This window comes from Phyllobates terribilis, unplaced genomic scaffold (genome assembly GCF_046119375.1).
Source record: "Phyllobates terribilis strain yellow unplaced genomic scaffold, ASM4611937v1 Scaffold_1__5_contigs__length_1240528914, whole genome shotgun sequence".
Taxonomy (NCBI): Eukaryota; Metazoa; Chordata; class Amphibia; order Anura; family Dendrobatidae; genus Phyllobates; species Phyllobates terribilis.
The window spans coordinates 729,596,061-729,622,727 of NW_027362761.1; the positions used below are offsets into that span (position 1 = coordinate 729,596,061).

A 26,667-nucleotide genomic window follows, 5' to 3' on the forward strand; every position below is an offset into this window, starting at 1 on the left:
CCTTCCACCTCAGACCAGCAGAGGGAGCCCGTTAGGGATATAAATAGGGAAGGTGGAGCTAGGCAGTTCAGTTCCTCTGAAGAGTTCCTGCAGTAGAGAAGCCTAAGAGAGGTCAATTTGCAGTGGAGCTCAGTCTAGTCTAGAGAACGCAGTTAATAGTTCAGCAGTGGAGCACGAGGCTCCTGCTTGCTAGATTCAGGGAGCCCAGATAGAGCTTAAGGTGTGCCAGTGCCGTAAGATCAGTGAAGCGCGGCAAGCTGCCGTTAGTGTGTATAGCCTAGTGAGGGCCCGAGTAGGCCGAAGGCGAGTGGCGAGTTAGTACATAAGGGGCAGAGGAGCTTAACCAGCTCACCCCGAAGCATTTACCGGACACAGGATCCGAGCTTACCGGTATCTCTATGACCCAGTAAGGCATAACCGGAATCCCTGGAGAACTACAAGTCCCAGGATCGCTAAGGTGCTGATATGTAACAGAGCCAGGAGACGCTTAGGCCCCGCATACTGGGAGCGTGAACTCCAAGAGAAGGCCCTACCACAAGGTCAGCCAGCGCAGGACAGAGACAAAGTTAGGCCTAGCTCCAGGCAGGTCAGAAACTTACTACGCAGAGGCAAGAAACAGGAGGCCCTACACCCGCTCATTGGGGAGGATCCTGATATGCACCCTTCACCCTACAGTGCTCCGGGATGTGCCTGAATTTCCACCAGTAAAAGGTACTGAAGTGACCACCGTGTCCGTTCCCGTTCTTGCTCTGACCCAGCTGGGTCTCGCCTGTCCTGCATTCCCCCTGCATACGCTGCCCTGAGACCTAGGTCCACCTGTGGGGAGCTATACCATCGAGCTGCCTTATCACCGGCCTCAGTGGACTGCTGCAGCGCTGGTGCTTGTCACCAGATACCACAGGTGGCGTCATGAACTCTTATAAAATTAACAATTATCCACCCTTTTAAAGAGAGTCCCCAGGGTACGGGCCAGGGAGCCGACCACCGCGACATCCCCAAGGCCAGGCAAATGCCCGGGTACCGAGTCATCCCCATCCCCAGGGCTAGTCACATCCTCCTCCACCTCCTCTGCTGACCTCATCGACTGGCTGACTGTGGGTTGACAGTAAGTGGGATCTCCAACCTCGTCATCATCACCCTGTGTGTTATCACACCCGTCGTCCTCAGAGCCAACCTCTTCCTGCCCTGACCGAAAAGTCAAGTTGTCGCTCCAATCAGGTATTTGAGTCTCATCATCGTCTTCATCATTGTCTCCACCAACAGGAGTTACAGTTTGGGAACAAGGGTCTACATTATGCTCGGAACCTTCTTCATCTGGTCCTGGATCCGACTTATAAAGATTCTGGGCATCAGATCAGATCATTTCCTCATCTGGATTAACAGAAGCTCTGGAGCAGACCTCTGTTTCCCAGGCTATAGTATGAGTAAACAGCTGTGCAGACTCAACCATCTGTGCTACCCCATACTCAGACGGGCAGCTGGAGACTTGGGAGCTGTGAGGAAGCTAGTGCGATTGGGGTGACACCTCTGAGGACTGGAGTATTTGTGATGTTGAAATTGAGGTGGAGGAGAGCCCACTTGAAGGAGCACTTGATATCCGTTGAAGCACCTGCTGTTTTTGTGCCTCATTTAGAATTTGTAGCGATGGGCGTGTCCGTAAGAATGGGATCGTATCACATTGTCCACGAAAAGAAGTCGACATCTTAGTTTGGCTGGAAGATGGTCTTTCTTCTGCAGATGTTACCCCCCCCCCCACCGTGGGGGGCCTCGACCCACCGGCGGACAGGCACCAGTATTGGGATAGGGGGGCTGGCCGTCAGGGTCCACCGCGGCTCTGGCACAAACCCGGCAACACAGAGGTGGCACGGGCAGGAACGGACTGGCCGTGTTGGCTTCTCACTTTTTGGATTTTAGAAGGGCATGACATGCCTATATCTGTGTCTCCCCCTCCTTTTACTCCTCCACCTCTTTTCTTTTCGCATGACTATATGTACTTGTCACTTTTCCATGTGTTAGTTGTGTCTTCTGAGCAGTTTGTCAGCTTTTGGACACCTTTGAAGGTGTTTTCTATGTGTTTCTATGTGTTTTTGTTTGCCTGCCATTGGTTTTGACGGTGTTCGAAGGTGTTCGACGAACAGTTCGACGAACAGTTCGGCGAACACACGGGTGTTCGACGAACTGAACCGAACTCGAACACTACGGGGGTGGCTCAACACTACTTATCAGTTATAATTCCACCAGCGGCACTAAAAACCCGCTCTGATAAAACGCTGGCGGCAGGGCAGGCCAGGACCTCCAAGGCATAGAGAGCCAGTTCATTCCATGTATCCAGCTTGGATACCCAATAATTATAAGGCACAGCGGAATCACGGAGGAAGTTGGTACGGTCGGCAAGGTACTCCCTCAGCATCTTCCCAAACTTTGCACTCCTTGTGAGAGTAACCCGCGCCTCAGGGCCTGTCTGATGAGAGGGTCTGAGAAAACTCTCTCAGAACTTTGAAAGTGTTCCCCTGCCTCTGCTGGATTGAAGTTGTGTCTCTCTCGCCTGTACTCCTTGGTTGTCCAACGAAGTATGCCCTCTGCCGCCAGCATTTTCAGATGGGAATTTTTTAATAGTTCCGCAACAAGGGCCTTCTTGTACAGCCCCATTTTTGTAGACCTGTCTGCCTCAGGAATAAGAGATATAAAGTTCTCCTTGTAGCGTGGGTCTAGAAGTGTCACCAACCAGTAATGTCTGTCACCCAAAATTTTGAGAATGCGAGGGTCATGGGAAAGGCAGCGTAACATAAACTCAGCCATGCGTGCCAGACTACTAACAGTCAAGACTTCCGTGTCCTCACCAAGAGGATGACTGACCATGCTCTCCTCCTCCTCCTCTCTGTCCTCAGGCCATCCACGCTGAACAGACGGTATGACAGCTGTGCAGGTAGTACCGTCTATAGTGCATGAAACTAGCTCCAGTCCTTCCTCCTCCTCCTCTTCCTCATTGTCACCCAATCCACATTGGGATGAGATGAGGCTTGGCTGTGTGTAATCACCCTGTATGGTTCCTTGCTCCATCTCATCGTGCTCCGCCTGCAATGCATCCTCTTTGATTGTGAGCAGAGAACGTTTCAGAAGACAGAGAAGCGGGATGGTGACGCTAATTATGGCGTCATCGCCACTCACCATCTTGGTGGAGTCTTCAAAGTTTTGGAGGATGGTACATATGTCTGACATCCATGTCCACTCCTGAGGTCTTATGTGTGGAGTCTGAACTCAATACCGACGGCCATGTTGATGCTGGTATTCAACAACTGCCCTCTTCTGCTCACAAATCCTTCCCAACATCTGCAGTGTAGAGTTCCAATGCGTGGGGACATCACACACCAGTCTGTGAGCCAGAAGCTGCAAACGCTGCTGAAACACTGTAATGGCGGCAGAAGCTGTAGCTGACTTTCTAAAATGGGCACACAGGCGGCGTACTTTAACAAGCAGATCCGGCAGCTCCGGGTAGGATTTGAGAAACCGCTGAACCAGGAGGTTAAGCACATGGGCCAGGCATGGTACGTGTGTGAGCTCGCCTCGCCTCAGAGCCGCCACCAGGTTCCGGCCATTGTCACACACGACCATGCCTGGCTGTAGGTTCAGCGGTGTGAGCCACAGATCTGCCTTCTCTTTCAGAGCTGTCCACAACTCTTCAGCATTGTGCGGTTTTTCACCTAAGCATATTAGCTTCAGCACAGCCTGTTGCCGCTTGGCCGAGGCAGTGCTTCCAGCTTGTGACTGATGTGGTCATTTCTGAGATGGAGGCTGGAGAGGAGGAGGAGGCTGAGGAGGATGAGGTGCAGGAGCTGTAGAAAATGGGGCCAACCCTGATTGAACTAGGGCCCGCAATCCTTGGCGTCGGGAGGACGTGTTCCGTCCCAAGGTCCGACTGGGTCCTGGCTTCCACCATGTTAACCCAGTGTGCCGTCAGCGAGATGTACACTTGTCCACGTGTCCGTGGTTAGGTGGACTTTACCGGTAACTGCGTTGTTGAGAGCACGGCTAATGTTTTGGGACACGTGCTTGTGTAATGCGGGGACGGCACACCGGGAGAAATAGTGGCGGCTGGGGACCAAGTACTGAGGGATGGCCGCCGCCATCAGGTTGCGGAATGCTTCCGTCTCCACGAGCCTAAAAGGCAACATTTCGAGCGCAAGCAGTCGTGAAATGTGAGAATTTAGTAGTGTGGCCTGTGGGGCGTTGGCTGCATATTTGCGCTTGCGTTCCTAGGACTGGGGTATGGACAACTGAATGCTGCGCTGGGACAAGGACGTGGACGTGCTTCCTGATGCTGCTACTTCAGAGTGTGCAACGACAGGTGCAGGGAAGGATGCATCTTCGCATGCACCATGGACAGGGGATTAGCTTGCATCCACAACAGCGGAAGAAGCAATGGTGCCACCCGCAGACACTGTTCCTCGACCCTGGGGTTCGGCCCACAAGGTCGGGTACTTTTCTGCCATGTGCCTGATCATGCTGGTGGTGGTCAGGCTGGTCATTTTGCCACCCCTGCTAATGATGGCCTGGCAGGTGGTGCAAATGGCCTTTTTGGGGTTATCGGCAGAGTCTTTAAGAAAGAACCTGACTCTCGAATACCTAACAGTTGGACTGGCAACTTCCTTCGTGTTAGTGTTATGGGGAACAGTTGCCTGCCTTCTGTCTGCGGCCACCACACTGCTTCTTCCTGCCTGTTGGGGTGCTCTGCCTCCCTCCCCCTGTATGCTCCTGTCCTCGCTCTGCATGTCCTCCTCCCAGGTTGGGTCAGTTACTATATCGTCCACCACCTCGTCTTCCATTTCTGCACCCTGGTCCTCCTCCTGACTTTCTGGCAATTGTGTCTCATCATCGTCCACCTCTTGTGACACTTTCTCACCATCGCCTTCATGTGACCGTGGCTGCTCAAATATTTGGGCATTGCTACACGCGTTATCCTCTTGCCCCGCTTCAAGTGGACCGGGCGAGAGGCCCGAATCTATAAATGGAAAAGTGAACAGCTCTTCAGAGTTTCCAAGTGTGGGATCAGTTGTCTCTGTATACTCGGCATGGTGGGAGGAAGGAGGATCAAGGTGAAGAATATGCGATCCAGACTCACGGCTACTGAGACTTCACCATGTGGAAGACAGGGTGGTGGTGTTGGTGGCTAAGTGACTGGAAGCATTATCCGCTATCCAACCAACAACCTTTTGACACTGCTCTGGGTTCAATAGTGGTGTGCTGCGGTCCCCTAGAAATTGGGACAGGAAGGTCAGGCGAGAAGATGTGGGTGTTTGTTGTGGCACAATTTCGGCTTGCCCACGGCCTTGTCCTCGGCCTCTGCATGCACCATTACCATCACGTCCAGTTCCCCATCCCTTGCCACGTGCCTTGCCCATTTTAAATGGAGGACAGTATCTTCCACGCTCACTACAAAAGACTGAGTTTGGAGTGAACTTATATGTGAGCCGTTTGACGGAGAAAACACAGTTTTAAATACCTGGCCTGTAGGTAAGTAGTTTGAACAGCAAACTGCTTTGAATTGCTTCACTGACACACTGAAATTTTTTTTTAATGGAGGCCAGAAATGGCAGTATTTTTTGAAAACGTATATGTGATCCGTGTGACGCAGAAAACACAGTTTTAAATACCTGGCCTGTAGGTAAGTAGTTTGAACAGCAAACTGCTGTGAATTGCTTCACTGACACACTGAAAACATTTTTTAATGGAGGCCAGAAATGGCAGTATTTTCTGAAAACGTATATGTGAGCCGTGTGACACAGAAAACACAGTTTTAAATACCTGGCCTGTAGGTAACTATTTTGAACAGCAATCTGGTGTCAATTGCTTCACTGACACACTGAAACATTTTTTTAATGGAGGCCAGAAATGGCTGTATTTTCTGAAAACATATATGTAATCTGTGTGACGGAGAAAACACAGTTTTAAATACCTGGCCTGTAGGTAACTGTTTTGAACAGCAAACCAGTGTCATAAACTTTGCTGACACACTGAAAATTTTTTTTAATGCAGGCCAGAAATGGCAGTATTTTCTGAAAACGTATATGTGATCCATGTGACGAAGAAAACACAGTTTTAAATAGCTGGATTTTTTGCGCTGTAATATGGAAAGGACCTGGCTGTATTCTGCAGTGCCAACAAGCAAATGGCGCAGAAAAAACGTGTTCTCTGGATTGCTTTTTAAGCAAATTATGAGGATTAAGATGCAAAAAAAATTATTCCTGGCCCCTGAGACCTGGGCATTTGTCTAGAAATATCTAACAGCAGCAGAAGGCAGAACTGGAATGGAGCCTCTTGTCCTATGTGCACTGCAGTCTGTTATATACCCTGCCTGCCTGCCCATATACACTGCTGGCCTGATATCTCTGCAGATGGATTAGTTAGTCCTCAAAAGGACTGTTTGTTTAGATGGATATGTGTAATGTACAGTTTTTCTCCCTACACTACCTAATACACGATTAAATCTCTCCCTGACACAGCAGCAGCTCTCCTTACACTGTCTGATCCAAAGTGACTGTGACGAGCATGGCGGCGCCAGGTCTTATATAGACAAGATAAAGCTGTGCGGCCAGCCAATCACTGTAATGCCCACAACCAACATGGCTACGGCATTACAGTGCATGGCAGGCAATCCCTGCTTGTTCATTGGCTTTCTAAAGAGCGCCAAGCATGCAAGGAGGGGACTCGAGTTCCCGCCCGAGCAACCCGGAAATACTCGCCGAGCGCCGAGCATCTCGAGCACCATGATGCTCAGACGAGTACCGAGTAGTGGCGAGCGCGTTCGCTCATCACTAATCCTGGATGAAAACCTCTTCCAGAGTGCTCTGGGCCTCAGACTTGGCCGAAGGTTCACCTTCCAACAAGACAATGACCCTAAGCACACAGCTAAAATAACAAAGGAGTGGCTTCAGAACAACTCTGTGACCATTCTTGACTGGCCCAGCCTGAGCCCTGACCTAAACCCAATTGAGCATCTCTGGAGAGTCCTGAAAATGGCTGTCCACCAACGTTCATCATCCAACCTGCGGAACTGGAGAGGATCTGCAAGGAAGAATGGCAGAGGATCCCCAATTCCAGGTGTGAAAAACTTGTTGCATCATTTCCAAGAAGACTCATGGCTGTACTAGCTCACAAGGGTGCTTCTACTCAATGCTGAGCAAAGGGTCTGAATACTTATGACCATGTGATATTTCAGTTTTTCTTTTTTAATAAATTTGCAAAAATTTCTACATTTTTGTTTTTTTCAGTCAAGATGGGGTGCAGAGTGTACTTTAATGAGAAAAGAAATGAACTTTTTAGAATTTACCAAATGTCTGCAATGAAACAAAGAGTGAAAAATTTAAAGGGGTCTGAATACTTTTCGTACTAATGACTAATGACTTATATACAAGTCATTAGCATGATTATATACATCATCTGCTGGTGTAGGTCCACTGTGTTTTATCAAGACCAAAGTCAGAGCAGCTGTCTACAAGGAAATTTTAGAGCACTTCATGATTCCCTCTGCCGACAAGCTTTTTGGAGATGGAAATTTCATTCTCCAGCAGGACTTGGCACCTGTTCACACTGCCAAAAGTACCAATACCTGGTTTAAAAACAACAGTATCACTGTGCTTGATTGGCCAGCAAACTTGCCTGACCTTAACCCCATAGAGAATCTATGGGGTATTGTCAAGACGAAGATGAGAGACACCAGACCCAACAATGCAGACGAGCTGAAGGCTGCTATCAAAGCAACCTGGGCTTCCATAACACCTCAGCAGTGCCACAGGCTGATCGCCTCCATGCCACGCCGCATTGATGCCGTAATTGATGCAAAAAGAGCCCCGACCAAGCATTGAGTGCGTTTACTAAACATACATTTCAGTAGGCCAACATTTTGGATTTTAAAAACATTTTTCAAGCTGTTGCTATAAAGTATTCTAATTTACTGAGATAATGACTTTAGTGTTTTCATTGGCTGTAAGCCATAATCATCAACATTAATAGAAATAAACACTTGAAATAGATCACTCTGTTTGTAATGACTCTGTATACAACCCCTGGAAAAAATGATGGAATCACCGGGCTCGGAGGATGTTCATTCAGTTGTTTGATGTTGTTGAAAAAAAGCAGATCACAGACATGGCACAAAACTAAAGTCATTTCAAATGGCATCTTTAGGGCTTTAAGAAACACTAAAAGAAATCAAGATTAAAAATGTGGTACTCAGTAAGGGTAAGTTTTTTCAGACCAAGCAGAGGGAAAAAATTATGGAATCACTCAATTCTGAGGAAAAAATTATGGAATCACCCTGTAAATTTTCATTTCCAAAACTAACACCTGCATCAAATTAGATCTGCTCGTTAGTCTGCATCTAAAAAGGAGTGTTCATACCTTGGAGAGCTGTTTCACCAAGTGGACTGACATGAATCATGGTTCCAAAACGAGAGATGTCAATTGAAACAAAGGAGAGGATTATCAAACTCTGAAAAGAAAGTAAATCATCACGCAATGTTGCAAAAGATGTTGGTGGGTCACACTCAGCTGTGTCTAAAATCTAGACCAAATACAAACAACATGGGAAGGTTGTTAAAGGCAAACATACTGGTAGACCAAGGAAAACATCAAAGCATCAAGACCGGAAACTTACAGCAATGTGTCTGCAAAGCAGGAAATGCACAACAAAACAAATGAGGAACGAATGGGAGAAAACTGGAGTCTGAGACTGAACTGTAAGAAACCGCCTAAAGGAAATGGGATTTACATGCAGAAAAGCTAAGCATAAGCCATCATTAACACCTAAACAGAAAAAAACAAGGTTACAATGGGCTAAGGAAAAGCAATCGTGGACTGTGGATGACTGGATGAAAGTCATATTCAGTGATGAATCGCGAATCTGCATTGGGCAAGGTGATGATGCTGGAACTTTTGTTTGGTGCCGTTCCAATGAGATTTATAAAGATGACTGCATGAAGAGAACATGCAAATTTCCACAGTCATTGATGATATGGGGCTGCATGTCAGGTAAAGGCACTGGGGAGATGGCTGTCATTACATCTTCAATAAATGCCCAAGTTTACATTGATATTTTGGACAGTTTTCTTATCCCATCAATTGAAAGGATGTTTGGGGATGATGACATCATTTTTCAAGATGATAATGCATCCTGCCATAGAACAAAAACTGTGAAAACATTCCTTGAAAGAAGGCACATATTGTCAATGTCATGGCCTGCAAATAGTCCGGATCTCAATCCAATTGAAAATCTTTGGTGCAAGTTGAAGAAAATGGTCCATGACAAGGCTCCAACATGCAAAGCTGATCTGGCAACAGCAATCAGAGAAAGTTGGAGCCAGATTGATGAAGAGCACTGTTTGTCACTCATTAAGTTCATGCCTCAGAGACTGAAGCTGTTATTAAAGCCCGAGGTACTCACTACTCTGCCTGTCTGAAGGGTAGACTGTGACGAGCATAGGGTCACCAAGTCTCATATAGACCCAATGACGCTATGCGGCCAGCCAATCACTGTTATGCCACAACCAACATGGCTGCGGCATTACAGTGAGTGGCAGGCAATCCCCGCATGTTTATTCGGTGTTAAAACAGTGCCAAACATGCGGTACGGGAACTTGAGCTCCCGCCCGAGCATCCTGGAAGTATTCGACGAGCACCGAGCATCTCGAACAGTGAGATGCTCGGGCGAGTACCTAGCAGTTGCGAGCATGCTCGCTCATCACTACTCTTCACCTAAACTGACATTCCAAACAAAGAAAGCACTAATTAGAGAAGCAACCAAGAGGCCCATGGTCACTCTGGTGGAGCTGCAGTGATGCACAGCCCACGTGGGAGAATGTCCACAGGACAACTATTAGTCGTATACTCCGTACATCTGGCCTTTATGCAAGAAAGGCAACAAGAAAGTCATTTTAGAAAGCAAGCCATAAGAAGTCCTATTTGTAATTTGCAAAAAGTCATGTAGGGAAAACAGCTAGCATGTGGAAGAAGGTGCTCTGGTCAGGTAAGACCAAAGTAGAACTTTTTGGGCTTAGTGCAAACGCTATGTGCGGCAGAAAACTAACACTGCACATCACCCGGAAAATACCATCCTCACCATCAAACATGCTTTTATTCGAAGGGACAGGAAAGCTGGTCAGAGTTGATGGAAAGATGGAGATAAATACAGGGCAATCCTGGAGGAATATATCTATTAGAGGCTGCAAAAAACTTGAGGTTCATCTTTCAGCAGGACAATGACCCTAAACAGACTGACAGAGCTACAAAGAAATGGTGTAGGTCAAAGCATATTCATGTGTTTGAATGGCCCAGTCAAAGTCCAGACTTAAATCCCACTGAGAATCTGTGGCAAGACTTGAAAATTGCTGTTCACAGATGCCTCCATCCAGTCTCACTGAGCTATAGCTAGTTTGCAAAGAAGAATGGGAAAAATGTCAGTCTATAGATGTGCAAAATGTAGAGACATACCCCAAAAGACTTGCAGCAGTAATTGTTGTGAAAGGTGGTCCTACAACGTATTGACTCAGGGGGCTGCATACAAATGCACTTCACAATTTTCAGTTTTACATTTTTAAAAATATTTAGAAAACTATGTATTATTTTGTTTACACTTCACAAATACTTGCTACTTTGTGTAGATTTTTCACATACTATCCCAATAAAATACATATATTTGTGAGTACAAGGAGAGAAAAAAATTGGAAAATTTTACAGGTGTGTATACTTTTTCAAACCACTGCATATACATTGCTGTTTTTATGTGCGAGAACGTACAATTTATTACTCCAATTATCAGCTGGAATATAGGAGTTATCCTTCTGTCTTTATGAGCTCTTGTGTGCACGGGTATCCGCTTGTAAAGATCCACAGTCATGGGATGGCTGGATATGGACACGGTGCAGCGTGATGCTGAAAATCTTCTGAAAAGTCAATGAGACCTGGGCGCTCCGGCTGGTTGTGTCCCTGGTAACCACAAGGGTGAGTCCTGGAGTGGTGTGTGAAGTCACTAATGATTGGTACGGACTCTTGCAGTGTCCACAATACCTATGCGTTTCAGGGAAATTTCAGTTCCCCTAAGTCAGAGTACCATTGGAGACCACAATGAGGAACCAATTCCTGCAAACTGTATGTCTACCTGACACTGTCCTTAATTCTTTCACTACCTTTATACATATGCAGGATTAGTAGCTGGAGCGTTAGGTCTGCATTGCCATTCACATAGTGTCATCCACATAGGATCATCGCTAACAGACATTTCTAGTGTGCTACTAACCTATAGAATGATACTGTTTTGAAAAACTACCTATTTATTTAATTATGTACTTTGTAATTCAGGGTCTTTGTTGTTGCAATATCATTTGTGCCCATCTACAAACATGTTCAAATTTATTGAAACATTATATGTACATGCTTGTTATTCCTTCCATTTATCTTACTCTGTTCAGTAGCTGTGAGCGCGACGACAGTATCAATCTTTTATCTAACAGATTAACTTTTGTTACACTGTCAAAACAGCTGTGTAATTGTTATTATGAAGCTAACGGCACATATTCCAAATTTATACAGTTGATAACTAAGAAAACCTTGTGTTTTTGTTTCAAAATGACTAAAGCTTAATAACTAAAGTTGATGCGTAATTAATTCTACAGCCAAGTGATGGGGAAGAAGAGGTGACACGTAAAGTGGATGATTTACTGGAAAGTTACATGGGAATCCGAGACATGGAGCTTGGTAAGAGATTTTAAATAGTTACATTTTACCACTACTGTTACTTAACATGTAGAAATAAAATCAGACCTAATTATCCCCATTTTGGTTATCTATTTTTGTCCTCTTTCTGGTTTCAAAATAAGGCCTCATGCACATTGTAAAACATTGCATTGAGGTATTAGTATTACAACATAATGGACCATTTAGAGGTTTATTCCCTCAGTATCAAAATAAACTTGTCAAACTGAATCATTTTCCCACTTTCCAAAAGTGCTTGCTGCTAGAGATATCACCCTCAGAGCATCCATATCCAGAAGCTTTTGCCTACCATATGTCCATGGATTTGTCATCATAGTGTTTTATTTTATGAAACTTTTTATGTACAGTATTATAGGCACTCCATAACGTTGCTGATCGGTGGGAGTCTGGGTCCTGAGAACATCATTGATTGGTCAAAATACTCTGAAGTGCTCAGCTTCTGCATGAGATGGGTGCACTAAGCAGAGTACGGGCACAATAGTAAGTCTATGGGTCCGTACATTCACTATCACAGAGCGATATACAGACCCATAGATTTACTATTGAACCCATACACCACTTTGCACACGTGGGTCATGCAGGAGCTGCGCACTTCAATTGTTTTTCTTAGTAGATGCATGAATATTTATATCCATCTATGTTTCTGTTAATGGACACCTCCTACCTATAAATACAATACAAATACGAATCAGCCTCATTTAATGTATCTATACTGCCTAAAAGAGAGCCTGTCATTGTTGTTCATAGAAACCAATCAGACATCAGGTTCATTTTTTAACCAGGACTTTAGTAAAATGAAAGTGGCATTGTTTGGTTGGTGTGGGCAGCCAAGACATATTTTGGAACCAGGAGAGGACACATAAAAGGAAATATATCAAAAATGCATACATATTTATTTTGTGTGGGATGGAGGATTACAAATGTATATACAGAACAGTAGGAATAGACTAGAATAGCTTTTATTGATATGACTATCCACTGTTCCATGTGTCTTCTTCTCAGCTACTCTCGTTGCCACTAGCAGATCACAATACAGTTTGGAGGTCTAGGTAATTAATGTCACCTATGTACTGTATGTATGAGAGTATATGAAAGAGGAGTACGCAACAGCAAATAGTTTCAGAAAAAAGTTTAAAATGTATTAAATATGAAAAGACAAATTGTGGAACAGACAAAGAGGTGGTGCAGAATGATACAGTACACCGAGGTAGGATTGAATCAGTGGCAGTCTGTGAACATGTCAGGAGTCCCACAGATAGACACATAAGACCAAAATTGCACAATGCCCTATGGCCAAAAGTATATATAGTAAAGAAGTGGGGGAGGGAGATTTTTGGCGCGGGGGGGCGTGCCTTCCGCCAGCCATGTGCTGTGCTGGTTTAGATATATTGATGACATTTTGTTTTTGTGACAAGGTACGGCCCAGCAGCTCGGGGAGTTCATGGACATTCTCAACGTGAATCAGTATAACATCAAATTGACTTATACTTTTGATACTAAAAGAGTGGACTTCCTGGACATCTCCCTCAGTGTTTGATGCTGATTTGGGTATTCAAACTGATGGCTACAGGAAGCCCACTTCGGTCAAATCACTGATTCACACTGGGTCTGCCCACAGTCCAGCCACTATTAGGGCCGTCCCAGTTGGGCAATTCCTAAGGATGAGGCGGATCTGCTCTTCTGAGCAAAGCTTCGAACACCAGGCTTGTGACTTAAGACATAGATAGATTTACACAATGCGGTTATAGTCAGAGATACATAAAACGGGGGTAACAGAGGGCAAGACAAACCCCTCATATCACCCTACTCCACACCACCAAACCCAAAAGAGAAGGTGGGGATAAAATCAGGTTCATCTCTACCTATAACCATGAGTGGTTCAACATGAGACAAATTCTACAAAAACATTGGGATATTTTGATGACGGAGCCCTCCTTGAGAGAATGCCTCAGGGTTTATCCTTCTATGACACCTAGGAGATGCCACAATCTCGGTGACAACCTGGTAGATAGTCACTACTGTATGTCCCAGTGATACCTAGTCCATTTGGCTCCAGGGGCCCTACTCTTGGTAGCTTTAAGTGTGGACACTTCCTGGCTTGCCCCAATGTCCTTCGGTGCACCACGTTTAGTTCTGCAGATGGTACAAAAACTTATGATATCAGACATCACATATTATGCGCCACTTCTAGCATGGCGTATTATGCGACCTGCGACTGCCCATTAATATATGTCGGCTTGACATCGAGGGAGTTGTGGTTGCGCATATGGGAACACGAGAGGGACATTGGGGCAGCCAGGAAAGCAAAAGATCCATCCCAGCTCAAGACAATCCCACGCCATTTTAGAGCTAAGCACAAATGGGATCCCCATTCACTTATGATACGTGGTATCGATGTGACTCGCCCCCTGGGCCGTGGGGCACTCGGAACCGGGCTTCAGGGCAATGCTGGGAGTAGTAGTGGTGACCCGGTTCCGTGGCTCAGGGTGGTCAGGCCAGTGGTAGTCTATTATGTGCTGTAGGTAATGTCCGACTACGCCACCCGTGGATTGCGGTCAGGGCTAACCGCCGCTGCAGTGCAGAGTGCTGGGGCTAATATAAATGTGCAGCACTGAATAGTTCAACTCCCCACGGGAGGAGTATGGCCCCAGGGCAGTATATATAATGGATGATGGAGGGGATGATTCTGACCGCGATAGCCAGGAAACGGAGGCCTCTTAAACAGTTCAGGGTCTTTATTAGAACAGGTAATATGACCCAGAAACAGGCCCGGCTAGGAGGGGGGCCTGGATGTCTGAGAACAAGTGGGAAGCTGGCCCTGGTCAGGGTGAGGGTGTAGGCCTACCGTGCTCTCTGTGCTCCTTCTGGCTAATTCCCTCCTTGTAGTGTAACAGCCCATGTTCCCGAGCTCACCGTGTCCTCTCGCCCGTATGGCTTGCAACTTGGGTCCCTTTCTACTCCCGGCCTGGTACGGCTTTGCTGGTCCCTTCTGCTGTGGCGGAGCCTCCGGGCTTCTTAGGCCAAGGAACATACAGTCCCCTGCGGACTGGTTATCTGCTGTAGGACTTGGAATCCTCCCAGCCTCAGACACCAAAGTCTGGTAGATTAGTTTCTTTATCTGCCAGGACAGGCTCACTTCGCCTCTTGTCCCTGGCTCGTGGCTCTCCTACTGCCACACGTCCTCTTAGGCTGCAACACAACTGTCTGTCCCTGCTCTGGGACACCTCTCAATCCAGAGACAGGTTGTCCAGTTCTCCCTAACCCTGCCCCCAGTTCCAGCTTTTATAGGGGCAGCCTGCTCCCCCTACTGGCCTGGGACAGGAGGTATTGCATGCTAATGGTCCTTGACTAGAGAACCTCCCCCTTGCTCTCAGACACAGCTTTATTATATTTGTGGCATCCAGGCCAGGGTGACACATTCCCCCCTAGTAAAATTTAGTACTCCGGGACTAAACAATAAACAAAGATAATATGCATGACCATAAAACATTAGTAGACAAACGACGCACAGGTTGAGTTCTTAAGGTCACAGTGTGGTCTGTGACCGGGTGTCCATTTCACCAACACAACAGGGAGCCTTAACCAGGTGGGGGTCTGTCCTAGCCCCAAGTCCTTTACAGTCTTAGTTCATTCCTTGGTCAGGCTCCGAACGCAGTCCATACAAAGTCCCGGTTATTAAAAGTTCATAACCTTTGAGTCCGTACGGTAACTGTAAGAAACTGAAATACACAATTACTAATCATGCATGTAAATTTGCAAACATTTCAACACTTGGCAACAGGGTTATTTACAGTTTTAGTGCACCCTATATTCTCCAGCGAGCGGGTATCTGCCCCTTTGTGCTCCGGGTTGACCTCCTTAATCCACTGTCTGGTGGTGGACCGACCTGGCTTTCCCACTAGCGTTAGGGGTACAGCTACCAGCTGGGTGTACAGGTAGGGCAGGCAGCTGTCTGCAGGTCCTTTGGCTCACCGCAGGCATGGCAGGCTCACTGTCAGCAGAGGGTTGACTCTCCTGGGCTGCTGGTACCAGCTCTTCTGCCTCTGAAACTGCTTGCTCTTCTTCAGCTTCAGGCTCTGGTGTGGGTTGTTGCCAGCCGGTTGCAGGAAATGCAGGACGGGTACCACTATGGCATCGTTTATTCAAGTCCAGGACTGAGGGAACTCTCCGAGAACGGTGCTGATCATTTCTTCCTTGTCCTCTGCGGGTTCAAGGTCACTTTGATCCTTTTATGCACTACGGAGTTGCTCGGGGCACTTTTTTAGGTGGTCTCTGGAGACGGTACTAGTGGTTTCTCCTCCATCCTTGGTGATCACGCACAACTTCGAGTTGTCGTGATCAGACTGCAGGGTTCCCTTTCCCACTGGTCGTCCAACTTATGTAGCTTTCTCTTTCGCTTCAGGACCTGCTCACCAGGTTCTAGGGGACCAGCAGGGGCGTGTTGGTTGAAGAGTCTTTCTTGCCTTTCTCTCACCTGGGCCAGGCTCTTCTCCACACTCTCCTGTACCTTCTTGTACTGCAGTCGCCTTTCCGTATCCCAGTCCGCATCCGGGGAGGTGTCCTCAGGTGTTAGGACTCCCATCTCCAGGTCTATGGGCAGCTTACCTGGTCTGGCTCGCATCAGGTAAGCCGGGGTGCAGTTTGTAGCATTCACCGGGATATGGTTGTATAAGTCTATCAGGTCCGGCAGTTTTTCTGGCCACAGGCTGCGTTCCTCCAGGGGCAACGTCTTCAGGAGATCAATGACCATATTGTTCATTTTCTCACACATCCCGTTGGTTTGTGGGTGGTAAGGCGTTGTCCGAATCTTCTTACAGCCATAGAGGTTGCAGAACTCTTGGAAGATTTTGGCCTCGAACGCTGGACCCTGGTCTGTCAGAACTTGTTCCGGATACCCGTGTGGACGGCAGAAGTATTGCTGGAAGGCTCTGGCCGCCGTTTGTGCTGTCAAGTCTTTTACCGGGACCACCACTTGAAAACGGGAATAGTGTTCCACGATTGTCAGGGCATAGATGTATTCTTACCGGCTTGGAGCCAATTTGACGTGGTCCAGAGCTACCAGCTCAAGAGGCTGCTGGGTGATGATGGGCTTCAAGGGTGTCTTCTGGCTGGTGCGGTCTTTTCTCCTTAAGTTACAAGGGCCACAGTCCCTGCACCACTTCTCTACAGCCCCTCTCATGACGACCCAAAAGAACCGTCCTCTTAGTAGGAACTCCAGTTTCTTCCAACCGAAGTGCCCCGCTCTGTCATGGTAAGCCCCCAGGACCATAGCTGCATCCCGCCTTGGGACTATGATCTGCCAGGTCAGCTCGTGTGTCCAGTGGTTGACAAGTCTTCTGCACAGCTTGCCTTCATAGAGGAACAGCTTGTTCTTCTCTTTCCATAGCTGCTTGGCTTCCTCTGGAGCATCCGGATCTAAGCGGGCGTCTTCCTGGGTCAGCAGATCTTTCACCAGGCGGATTGCAGGATCACTATCTTGGGTCTCGGCCCAGCTGTGATGAGGTAGGGGATTGATCATAACGGTTGTTAAATCTTTCTCCTTCATGCGGTGGGAGTATTGAACGGCTCCATGCCGGTGAAACGCGGGGAGTTCTACCTCCCCCAGCTCTTCTGGATCTTCGTCACCTTCAGGTAAGTGAGGCATTCTCGATAGGGCGTCAGCGTTGGCATTGGTTTTGCCTGCCCGGTACTTGATCACGAAGTCATAATTGGAGAGACGGGCCATCTACCGCTGTTCCAGGGCACCAAGTCTTGCACTGTCTAGGTGTGTTAACGGGTTGTTGTCCGTGTACACAGTGAACTTTGCGGAGACCAGGTAATGCTTGAAGTGTTCCGTTACGGTCCACACCACCACCAAGAATTCTAGCTTGAAGGAGCTGTAATTCTCCGGGTTCCTCTAGGTGGGCCTCAGCTTCCGGCTGGCGTACGCGATCACCCTTTCTCTGCCCTGTTGGTTTTGTGAGAGTACGGCTCCCAGTCCCACATTACTGGCGTCTGTGTGGAGAATAAAAGGCTGGCCATAATCAGGGTAGGCCAGGATCTCATCCCCTGTGAGGGCCATCTTCAACTGGCGGAAGGACTCCTCTTCCGGTTTATCCCACTTGAAGGGTGGCTTTTGGCTTCTGGACTTAGACTGTCCTATCAGGAGGTCCTGCATAGGAGCTGCCATCTTAGTGAACCCGGGGATGAACCTTCGGTAGTAGCCTACCAACCCGAGGAATTGCCTCACTTCCTTGATGTTCGAAGGGCTTGGCCAGCTCTTGATTGCCGTGACCTTGTCAGGGTCGGGGGCTACTCCTTCCATACTTACCACGTGCCCTAGGTAATGGACCTTCGGTTTCAACAGGTGACACTTTGATGGTTTCACCTTCAGGCCATAGCCTGCCAGGGCTTCGAACACCTCGGCCAGGTGCTTTAGATGGTCATCGTAAGTCTTCGAATAGACGATCACGTCGTCCAGGTAAAGGAGGACCGTCTTGAAGTTTCGGTGCCCTAGACAGCATTCCATCAGCCTCTGGAAGGTCCCTGGTGCGTTGCAGAGCCCGAAGGGTATACAGTTGAACTCGCTCAGTCCCATCGGGGTGGTGAAGGCGGTCTTCTCCTTGTCAGCCTCTGCCACAGGAACCTGCCAGTACCCTCTAGTAAGGTCCAAAGTAGAAAAGAAGTTAGCTGATTTTAGTGCGGCTAAAGACTCCTCTATTCTAGGCAGCGGATATGCGTCTTTGTGAGTGATACGGTTGATTTGTCTATAGTCCACGCACATTCTCATGGTGCCGTCTTTCTTTTTTACCAGAACCAAGGGGGCTGCCCAGGGGCTACAGCTATCTCTAATGACCCCAGCTTCTTTCATTTCCCTCAGCATACCCTTGGCATTCTGATAATGTGCAGGGGGTACAGGCCTGTGTCTCTCTTTTATTGGTGGGTGGCTCCCCGTGGGGATATGGTGTTCTATCCCTTTTACTCTGCCGAAGTCTAGCGGGTGCTTACTAAAAATTCTCTCGTACTCCTGGACCACCCGGTAGACTCCTTGTTTTTGGTGCAGGGGAGTGGAGTCAGCACCCACATGGAGTTTCTGGCACCAGTCCTCCTTTTGTTTCTGGGAGCCATTACCCTCCGCCTGTGGAGATGGAGGCAAAGGCTCCACGGCCCTGATAGCTTTGTGTTCGACAGCAAACAGTTTGGCAAGTGTAGCATACCTGGGTAAGTGTACCTCCCTCTCCCCAATGTTGAGAATGCGAACGGGCACCCTCCCATGACGGACATCAACCACCCATTGGGCTGTCAAAATGGTGGGCCTGCTGTCTGAGTACACGGGTTCTACCATGGCTTGGTAGTCTCTACCTCTCAACCCGATTGCAGTCCGACACCAGATCATCATTTCACTTTTGGGAGGCATGGAAATGGGGAATGGGTCACTCAGTCTTATGCTACCGATCTCACCACCAGACAGTTCTACCTGCTGCCGTCTCATCAGGGCTTTTATCTCCTTGTTGAGGACTCTCTGTTGGCTGGAACTAGCATTCACGGCCACCTGTTGTAGAATTACAATTACCTCTGAAAGACAATTTTCAATCACGTTAGTACCCACAGTTATTTTAGGGTGACTTTCACGACGGTCAATGTCCACAATAATCACTCCCTGTGCCGGTAGTTCAACTTTACCAATTTTAATGGTCATCTCCTTGAATCCCATCTGCGGCACGGGCAAGCCATTACTGGCGATGATGCTCAAGTCACTGTCTGGATACCGTGTTATATCAGCATCAGTCCAATACTGCTTAAAAAGTACATAAGGGATAGTAGTTACTTGCGACCCGGTATCGAGCAAGGCGCTCATGGGGATGCCGTCCAGCACCATGGGTAAAACCGGGCGCCCCTCAACATACTTATTACGCCAATTGTAAGGGCCTGGTGATCTTATGCCTGGGGGTTGGCCCTCTGCCCCAGGTTGGACCCGTTTAAATTACAGTACCTGGAAATGTGTCCGGGCTGGTTGCATTGACGGCAAATGGGCTGTCCATCGTCCGCGTAGCGGTCTGTAGGCCTCCCTTGGAACGACGGGGTCCTCCTCTGTCGACGCCACGGGACATCCTCCGGACTTGAAGCCAACTCGATGGGTCTTGACGGGTCCACTTGCAACGCCTGGACGGTCCTGGTCAACGCCGCGACACTCCTGGTCAGCTCCTGGACTTGGTGGTGCAGATCCTTCGATGGGGCTTTGTTCAGGGCCTGTGCATCGGCCCCCACAGAGTCCATAGAGGAGGGCGCTGCCTCCTGGTGGTAGGTGAGAGCAGGGCGCTGGGGGTTTATAGCGCCACTTGTTGCGGGTTCACGGAGCACCCTAATGGCCCTGTCCTTGAATTGGGCAAAGGTCAGGTCAGGGTTCTGAAAGAACATGAGGCGCAGCTGGGTCCTGTGGGCGCTAGACAGCAGACCTTCTATGAACTGTTCTGTTAGTAGCTTATCCGTATCCTGCACGCTGCCAGGGTCAGCTTGTTTGATGGCTCTCAAGGCTTCCTGCAAATTTAGGGCATAGTCTCTGATGCTGTCCTATGCCCGCTGCTTACATCCGTAGAACCGCATTTTAATTTCAGCGCAGGTACGTGTATCAAAGGTACCCTGCAGCCGGGCCAGAATGTCCTTTACGGTCCTTTTCTCTTCAGCGGGCCATGACTTTACCTCCCGCTGGGCTGCGCCAGTTAACTGCCCTGTCAGTATGCTAATCTTCTGTTCCTCTGTCAGGGGGTAAGCTTGGAACAATCTGTACAGCCTTTCCTTAAAGTCAGTTAGGGCATGGGGCTCCCCTGAATACTTAGGCAGCCAGGCCGCTGCAGGGATGTAGTGCAGGGAAAATGGCATCACCGCTGCTGCAGCTGTGCTGGTGGTAGTGGGCGCCTCCGTGTCCGACATCTTCCTCCCCCCTAGTTAAGCGTGGCCTACCTTCCGACGATCCTCTTCTGTAGGCCGCGGCTCCGCTGGTGCTGCTCTGGACGAGGACCTTGCGTCGCGTCCTGGTGACGTCAGCGTCTCTCTCTCTCCCTTCCAGGACCTTGCGCAGCGTCGGTGTGTGGGCGGAGCTTCGGGTCTCACGCAGTTTGGACGTCCACACCCCTCTTCTTCCTGCGCGGCGTCCTGAAGATGGCGTCCGATGGCGGGAAAACGACTGAAGATGGCGGGAATCAACGGAAGATGGCGGGAGACGGCTGAAAATGGCGGGAAACGGCTCCGGATGGCGGGAAACCGCTTCTTCAGGTACGTGTACAGTCTTTTTCAGGCACGCAACACCCGTTTGTGGCGGGTTGGTTACAATCCTGCCGACTACGCCAAAGCTGACTCGCCCCCTGGGCCGTGGGCCCTCGGAACTGGGCTTCAGGGCAATGCTGGGAGTAGTAGTGGCCGACCCGGTTCCGTGGCTCAGGGTAGTCAGGCCAGTGGTAGTCTACTATGTGCTGTAGGTAATGTCTGACTACGCCACCCGTGGATTGCGGTCAGGGCTAACCACCGCTGCAGTGCAGACCGCTGGGGCTGATATAAATGTGCAGCACTGAATAGTTCAACTCCCCACGGGAGGAGTATGATTCCGACCGCGATACCAGGAAACGGAGGCCTCTTAAACAGTTCAGGGTCTTTATTAGAACAGGTAATATGACCCAGAAACAGGCCCGGCTAGGAGGGGGGCCTGGATGTCTGAGAACAAGTGGGAAGCTGGCCCTGGTCAGGGTGAGGGTGTAGGCCTACCGTGCTCTCTGTGCTTCTTCTGGCTATTTCCCTCCTTGTAGTGTAACAGCCCACGTTCCCGAGCTCACCGTGTCCTCTCACCCGTATGGCTTGCAACTTGGGTCCCTTTCTACTCCCGGCCTGGTACGGCTGTGCTGGTCGCTTCTGCTGTGGCAGAGCCTCCGGGCTTCTTAGGCCAAGGAACATACAGTCCCCTGTGGACTGGTTATCTGCTGTAGGACTTGGAATCCTCCCAGCCTCAGACACCAAAGTCTGGTAGATTAGTTTCTTTATCTGCCAGGACAGGCTCACTTCACCTCTTGTCCCTGGCTTGTGGCTCTCCTGCTGCCACACGTCCTCTTAGGCTGCGACACAACTGTCTGTCCCTGCTTTGGGACACCTCTCAATCCAGAGACAGGTTGTCCAGTTCTCCCTAACCCTGCCCCCAGTTCCAGCTTTTATAGGGGCAGCCTGCTCCCCCTACTGGCCTGGGACAGGAGGTATTGCATGCTAATGGTCCTTGACTAGAGAACCTCCCCCTTGCTCTCAGACACAGCTTTATTATATTTGTGGCATCCAGGCCAGGGTGACACAGATGCAATACACTTAGGGTTTTGGGGGGCAATGTTAGAAAAGTGCTTGCTCAGAAGAAAGCACAATGGATCATGCTGCTCAATAGAGTAGCACCAAATGGTCTAAATGAGTCGCAAAGCTTCTCCCCTTTTCTGTAATCTACAGCAGTTCGTCATTTACTGTCTCAACCCTCCGCTTTCTTCTTTTGGAGTGTGAGGGATGTGGTTAGTACTTTTTAGGGGGCTGTGATTTAGTTTTAATGTTTTTATTTCCCCATCCCCTTTATTATAGTGCTGATGGACACTTTTGCTCTGAACCGCTGTGATGTGTCTGAATTCTTTGGACCCTGACAGAATTTGGACCCTAGCGTGGGACCATGGGATATCATGGGACATGTAGTTTCAAGACACCGATGATACTTACCTTCTGTCTCTATTAGTGTTGAGCGATACCTTCCGATATCAGGAAATATCGTATCGGATTGGATCGGGCCGATACCCAAAAAGTATCGGATATCGCCGATTCCGATACCGGAAACCAATGCAAGTCAATGGGACACAAATATCGGAATGAAAATAAACCCTTTCTTTCCTTGTAGGTTAATTCTACATGAAGTAAAACAACTAAGAATAATGTAGAATGACATGAAAAGCCGGCAATTCATCAGCGGCATTCACCGGTACCCGACAATTTACAACAGAAAGAATAGAGCTTCACACATAGATTAGATAGATAGAAACATGTCAGTCACATATATATGAAGTACAGTGACAGTGTTGCTTACTGTACTTGTCATTTAGTGTAAAGGATTTATTAAAAAAAATATTAGTGTTTTCGTGCACCGTCTCTTTAAAAAAGCCGGCCGGCAATTCAGCATCTGTACCCGACAATTTATAACAGACAGAATAGAGCTTCACACATAGATTAGATAGATAGAAACATGTCAGTCACATATATATGAAGTACAGTGACAGTGTTGCTTACAGAACTTGTCATTTAGTGTAAAGGATTTATTTTAAAAAATAATAGTGTTTTCATGCACCGTCTCTTTAAGAAAGCCGGCCGGCAATTCAGCATCTGTACCCGACAATTTAGAATAGAAGGAATAGAGAATCACACATAGATTAGATAGATAGAAACATGTCAGTCACATATATATGAAGTACAGTGACAGTGTTGATTACTGTACTTGTCATTTAGTGTTAAAATAAAGGATTTATTTAAAAAAAAATTGGCGTGGGGTTCCCCTTAATTTTAGGCTCTAGCGGAGGTTAAGCAGACAGCTGGGGCAAATGTTTGAAGCCTGGGAAGGGGGTAATACCCACGGAGCTTCCCAGGCTACTAATATCAGCCCCAGCTGAATACCTAGCCTTTACTAGCTATTAAAATGGGGGACCCCCCCAAAAAAATGACGTGGGGTCCCCCCTAATTTAATAGCTAGCACAGGCTAGGCAGACAGCTGGGGGCTGATATTAATAGCCCAGGAAGGGTGCCATGAATATTGGCCCCCTCCCAGGCTAGAAACACCAGCCGTCAGCCGCCCCAGAAATGGCGCATCCATAGGATGCGCCAATTCTGGCACTTAGCCTCGCTCTTCCACGCTGCCCTGGTGCGGTGGCAGGGGGTAATAGGGTTGGGGTTGATGTCAGCTTATAATGCCAGCTGACATCAAGCCCAGGTTAGTAATGGAGAGGCGTCTATAAGACACCCCCATTACTAACCCCATAGTCAAAGTTAAAAGAAAACACAAACACCCAGAGTAAAGTCCTTTAATTGAAATAAAGACACAATTCTTTATTGTTCTAAATTAAACCATACTTACCATCACGCCCATTCCAGCTGAAGCCAACGATCTCCTGCAATAAAAGAAAAATAATAAAGCAACCTCATCCTTACCTTTCGATGGTTCCCAGGACAGCTCCAGCTCTGCTACATCGAGATGACAGGCTGGACCGCAGCAGAAAGCTGCCATCCAGCCTGTCATCCCGCAGACACTGAGAAGCGCAGGCATGCTTGCGCTCCTCAGTGTCTCTCTGTGACGTCATCCAGATGAGCCGAGTTCATGTCCAATGAACTCAGCTCACCTCATGCACGTCACTGACAGCGTGGGAAAATTCTCCTGCACTCAGCGCTTCAGCGTGAGAATTCTCCCACGCTGTCAGTGACATACATGAGGTGAGGTCATGTCCAATGAACTCAGCTCACCTCATGCACGTCACTGACAGCGTGGGAAAATTCTCACGCTGAAGTGCTGAGTGCAGGAGAATTTTCCCACGCTGTCAGTGACGTACATGAAGTGAGCGGAGTTCATTGGACATGACCTCGGCTCATCTGGATGCCGTCACAGCCAGACACTGAGGAGTGGAAGTATGCCTGCGCTTCTCAGTGTCTGCGGGATGACAGGATGGATGGCAGCGTTCTGCTGCGGTCCAGCCTGTCATCTCGATGTAGCAGAGCTGAAGCTGTCGTGGGAGCCATGGAAAGGTAAGGATGAGGTTGCTTTATTATTTTACTTTTATTGCAGGAGATCGTTGGCTTCAGCTGGAATGGGCGTGGTGGTAAGTATGGTTTAATTTAGAACAATAAAGAATTGTGTGTTTATTTCAATTAAAGGACTTTTTTCTGGGTGTTGTGTTTTTTTAAATACTTTACTAGAAATTCATGGTGGTCATGTCTAATATTGGCGTGACCCCATGAATTTTGGGCTTAGGGCCAGCTGATAATGCCAAGCTGGCCTTAACCCCTTTATTACCCAGTGAGCCACCGCACCAGGGCCCTGGATGAGTTGGGTACAGCGCCAGAAGATGGCGCTTCTATGAACGCGCCATTTTCTGGGGCGGCTGCGGACTGCAATTTGCAGCGGGGGTGGCCCAGAAAGCTTGGGTCTCCCTGCGCTGCGGATTCCAGCCCCCAGCTGCCTAGTTGTATCTGGCTGGGCACAAAAATAGGGCGAAGCCCCACGCATTTTTTTTTAAAATTATTTCATGAAATTCATGGAGTAATTAAGAAAAAAAGGGCTTCCCTATATTGTTGTGTCCAACCAGGTACAAATAGGCAGCTGGTGGTTGGGGGCAGCCCATTCCTGCCTGCTGTACCTGGCTGGACACAAATATAGTGCGAAGCCCCACGTCAATTTTTTTTTAATTATTTCATGAAATAATTTTTTTAAAAAAGGGCTTCCCTATATTGTTGTGTCCAACCAGGTACAAATAGGCAGCTGGTGGTTGGGGGCAGCCCGTTCCTGCCTGCTGTACCTGGCTGGACACAAATATAGTGCGAAGCCCCACGTCAATTTTTTTTAAATCATTTCAGGAAATTCATGAAATAATTTAAAAAAATTGATGTGGGGCTTCGCCCTATATTTGTGTCCAGTCAGGTACAGCAGGCAGGAACGGGCTGCCCCCAACCACCAGCAGCCTATTTGTACCTAGCCGGACACAACAATATAGGGAAGCCCTTTTTTTCTGAATTATTCCATGAATTTCATGAATTTAAAAAAAAAAAAACGTGGAGCTTCGCCCTATTTTTGTGTCCAGCCAGGTACAACTAGGCAGCTGGGGGCTGGAATCTGCAGCGCAGGGAGGCCCAAGCTTTCTGGGCCCCACCCGCTGCAAATTGCAGTCCGCAGCCGCCCCGGAAAATGGCGCGTTCATAGAAGCGCCATCTTCTGGCGCTGTACCCAACTCATCCAGGGCCCTGATGCGGTGGCTCACTGGGTAATAAAGGGGTTAAGGCCAGCTTGGCATTATCAGCTGGCCCTAAGCCCGAAATTCATGGGGTCACGCCAATATTAGACATGACCACCATGAATTTCTAGTAAAGTATTTAAAAAAAACACAAACACCCAGAAAAAAGTCCTTTAATTGAAATAAACACACAATTCTTTATTGTTCTAAATTAAACCATACTTACCATCACGCCCATTCCAGCTGAAGCCAACGATCTCCTGCAATAAAAGAAAAATAATAAAGCAACCTCATCCTTACCTTTCCATGGCTCCCACGACGGCTCCAGCTCTGCTACATCGAGATGACAGGCTGGACCGCAGCAGAACGCTGCCATCCAGCCTGTCATCCCGCAGACACTGAGAAGCGCAGGCATACTTCCACTCCTCAGTGTCTGGCTGTGACGGCATCCAGATGAGCCGACAATGAACTCGGCTCACCTCATGTACGTCACTGACAGCGTGGGAGAATTCTCCTGCACTCAGCGCTTCAGCGTGAGAATTTTCCCACGCTGTCAGTGACGTGCATGAGGTGAGGTCATGTCCCATGAACTCGGCGCACCTCATGCACGTCACTGACAGCGTGGGAGAATTCTCACGCTGAAGCGCTGAGTGCAGGAGAATTTTCCCACGCTGTCAGTGACGTGCATGAGGTGAGCTGAGTTCATTGGACATGACCTCGGCTCATCTGGATGACGTCACAGAAAGACACTGAGGAGCGCAAGCATGCCTGCGCTTCTCAGTGTCCGCGGGATGACAGGCTGGATGGCAGCGTTCTGCTGCGGTCCAGCCTGTCATCTCGATGTAGCAGAGCTGAAGCTGTCCTGGGAACCATGGAAAGGTAAGGATGAGGTTGCTTTATTATTTTACTTTTATTGCAGGAGATC

General features: G+C 48.3%; 1 protein-coding gene across 1 annotated transcript in view; it reads left to right on the top strand.

Annotated features, from left to right (window-relative positions):
• GIPC3 (GIPC PDZ domain containing family member 3) overlaps nucleotides 1-26,667 on the top strand; it is a 515,979-nt gene that overhangs the window by 423,518 nt on the left and 65,794 nt on the right. Inside the window, exon 5 of the mRNA XM_073655161.1 lies at nucleotides 11,667-11,748. Within this exon, the coding sequence (XP_073511262.1) occupies nucleotides 11,667-11,748 (82 nt within the window). The remainder of the gene's footprint in view (nucleotides 1-11,666; nucleotides 11,749-26,667) is intronic.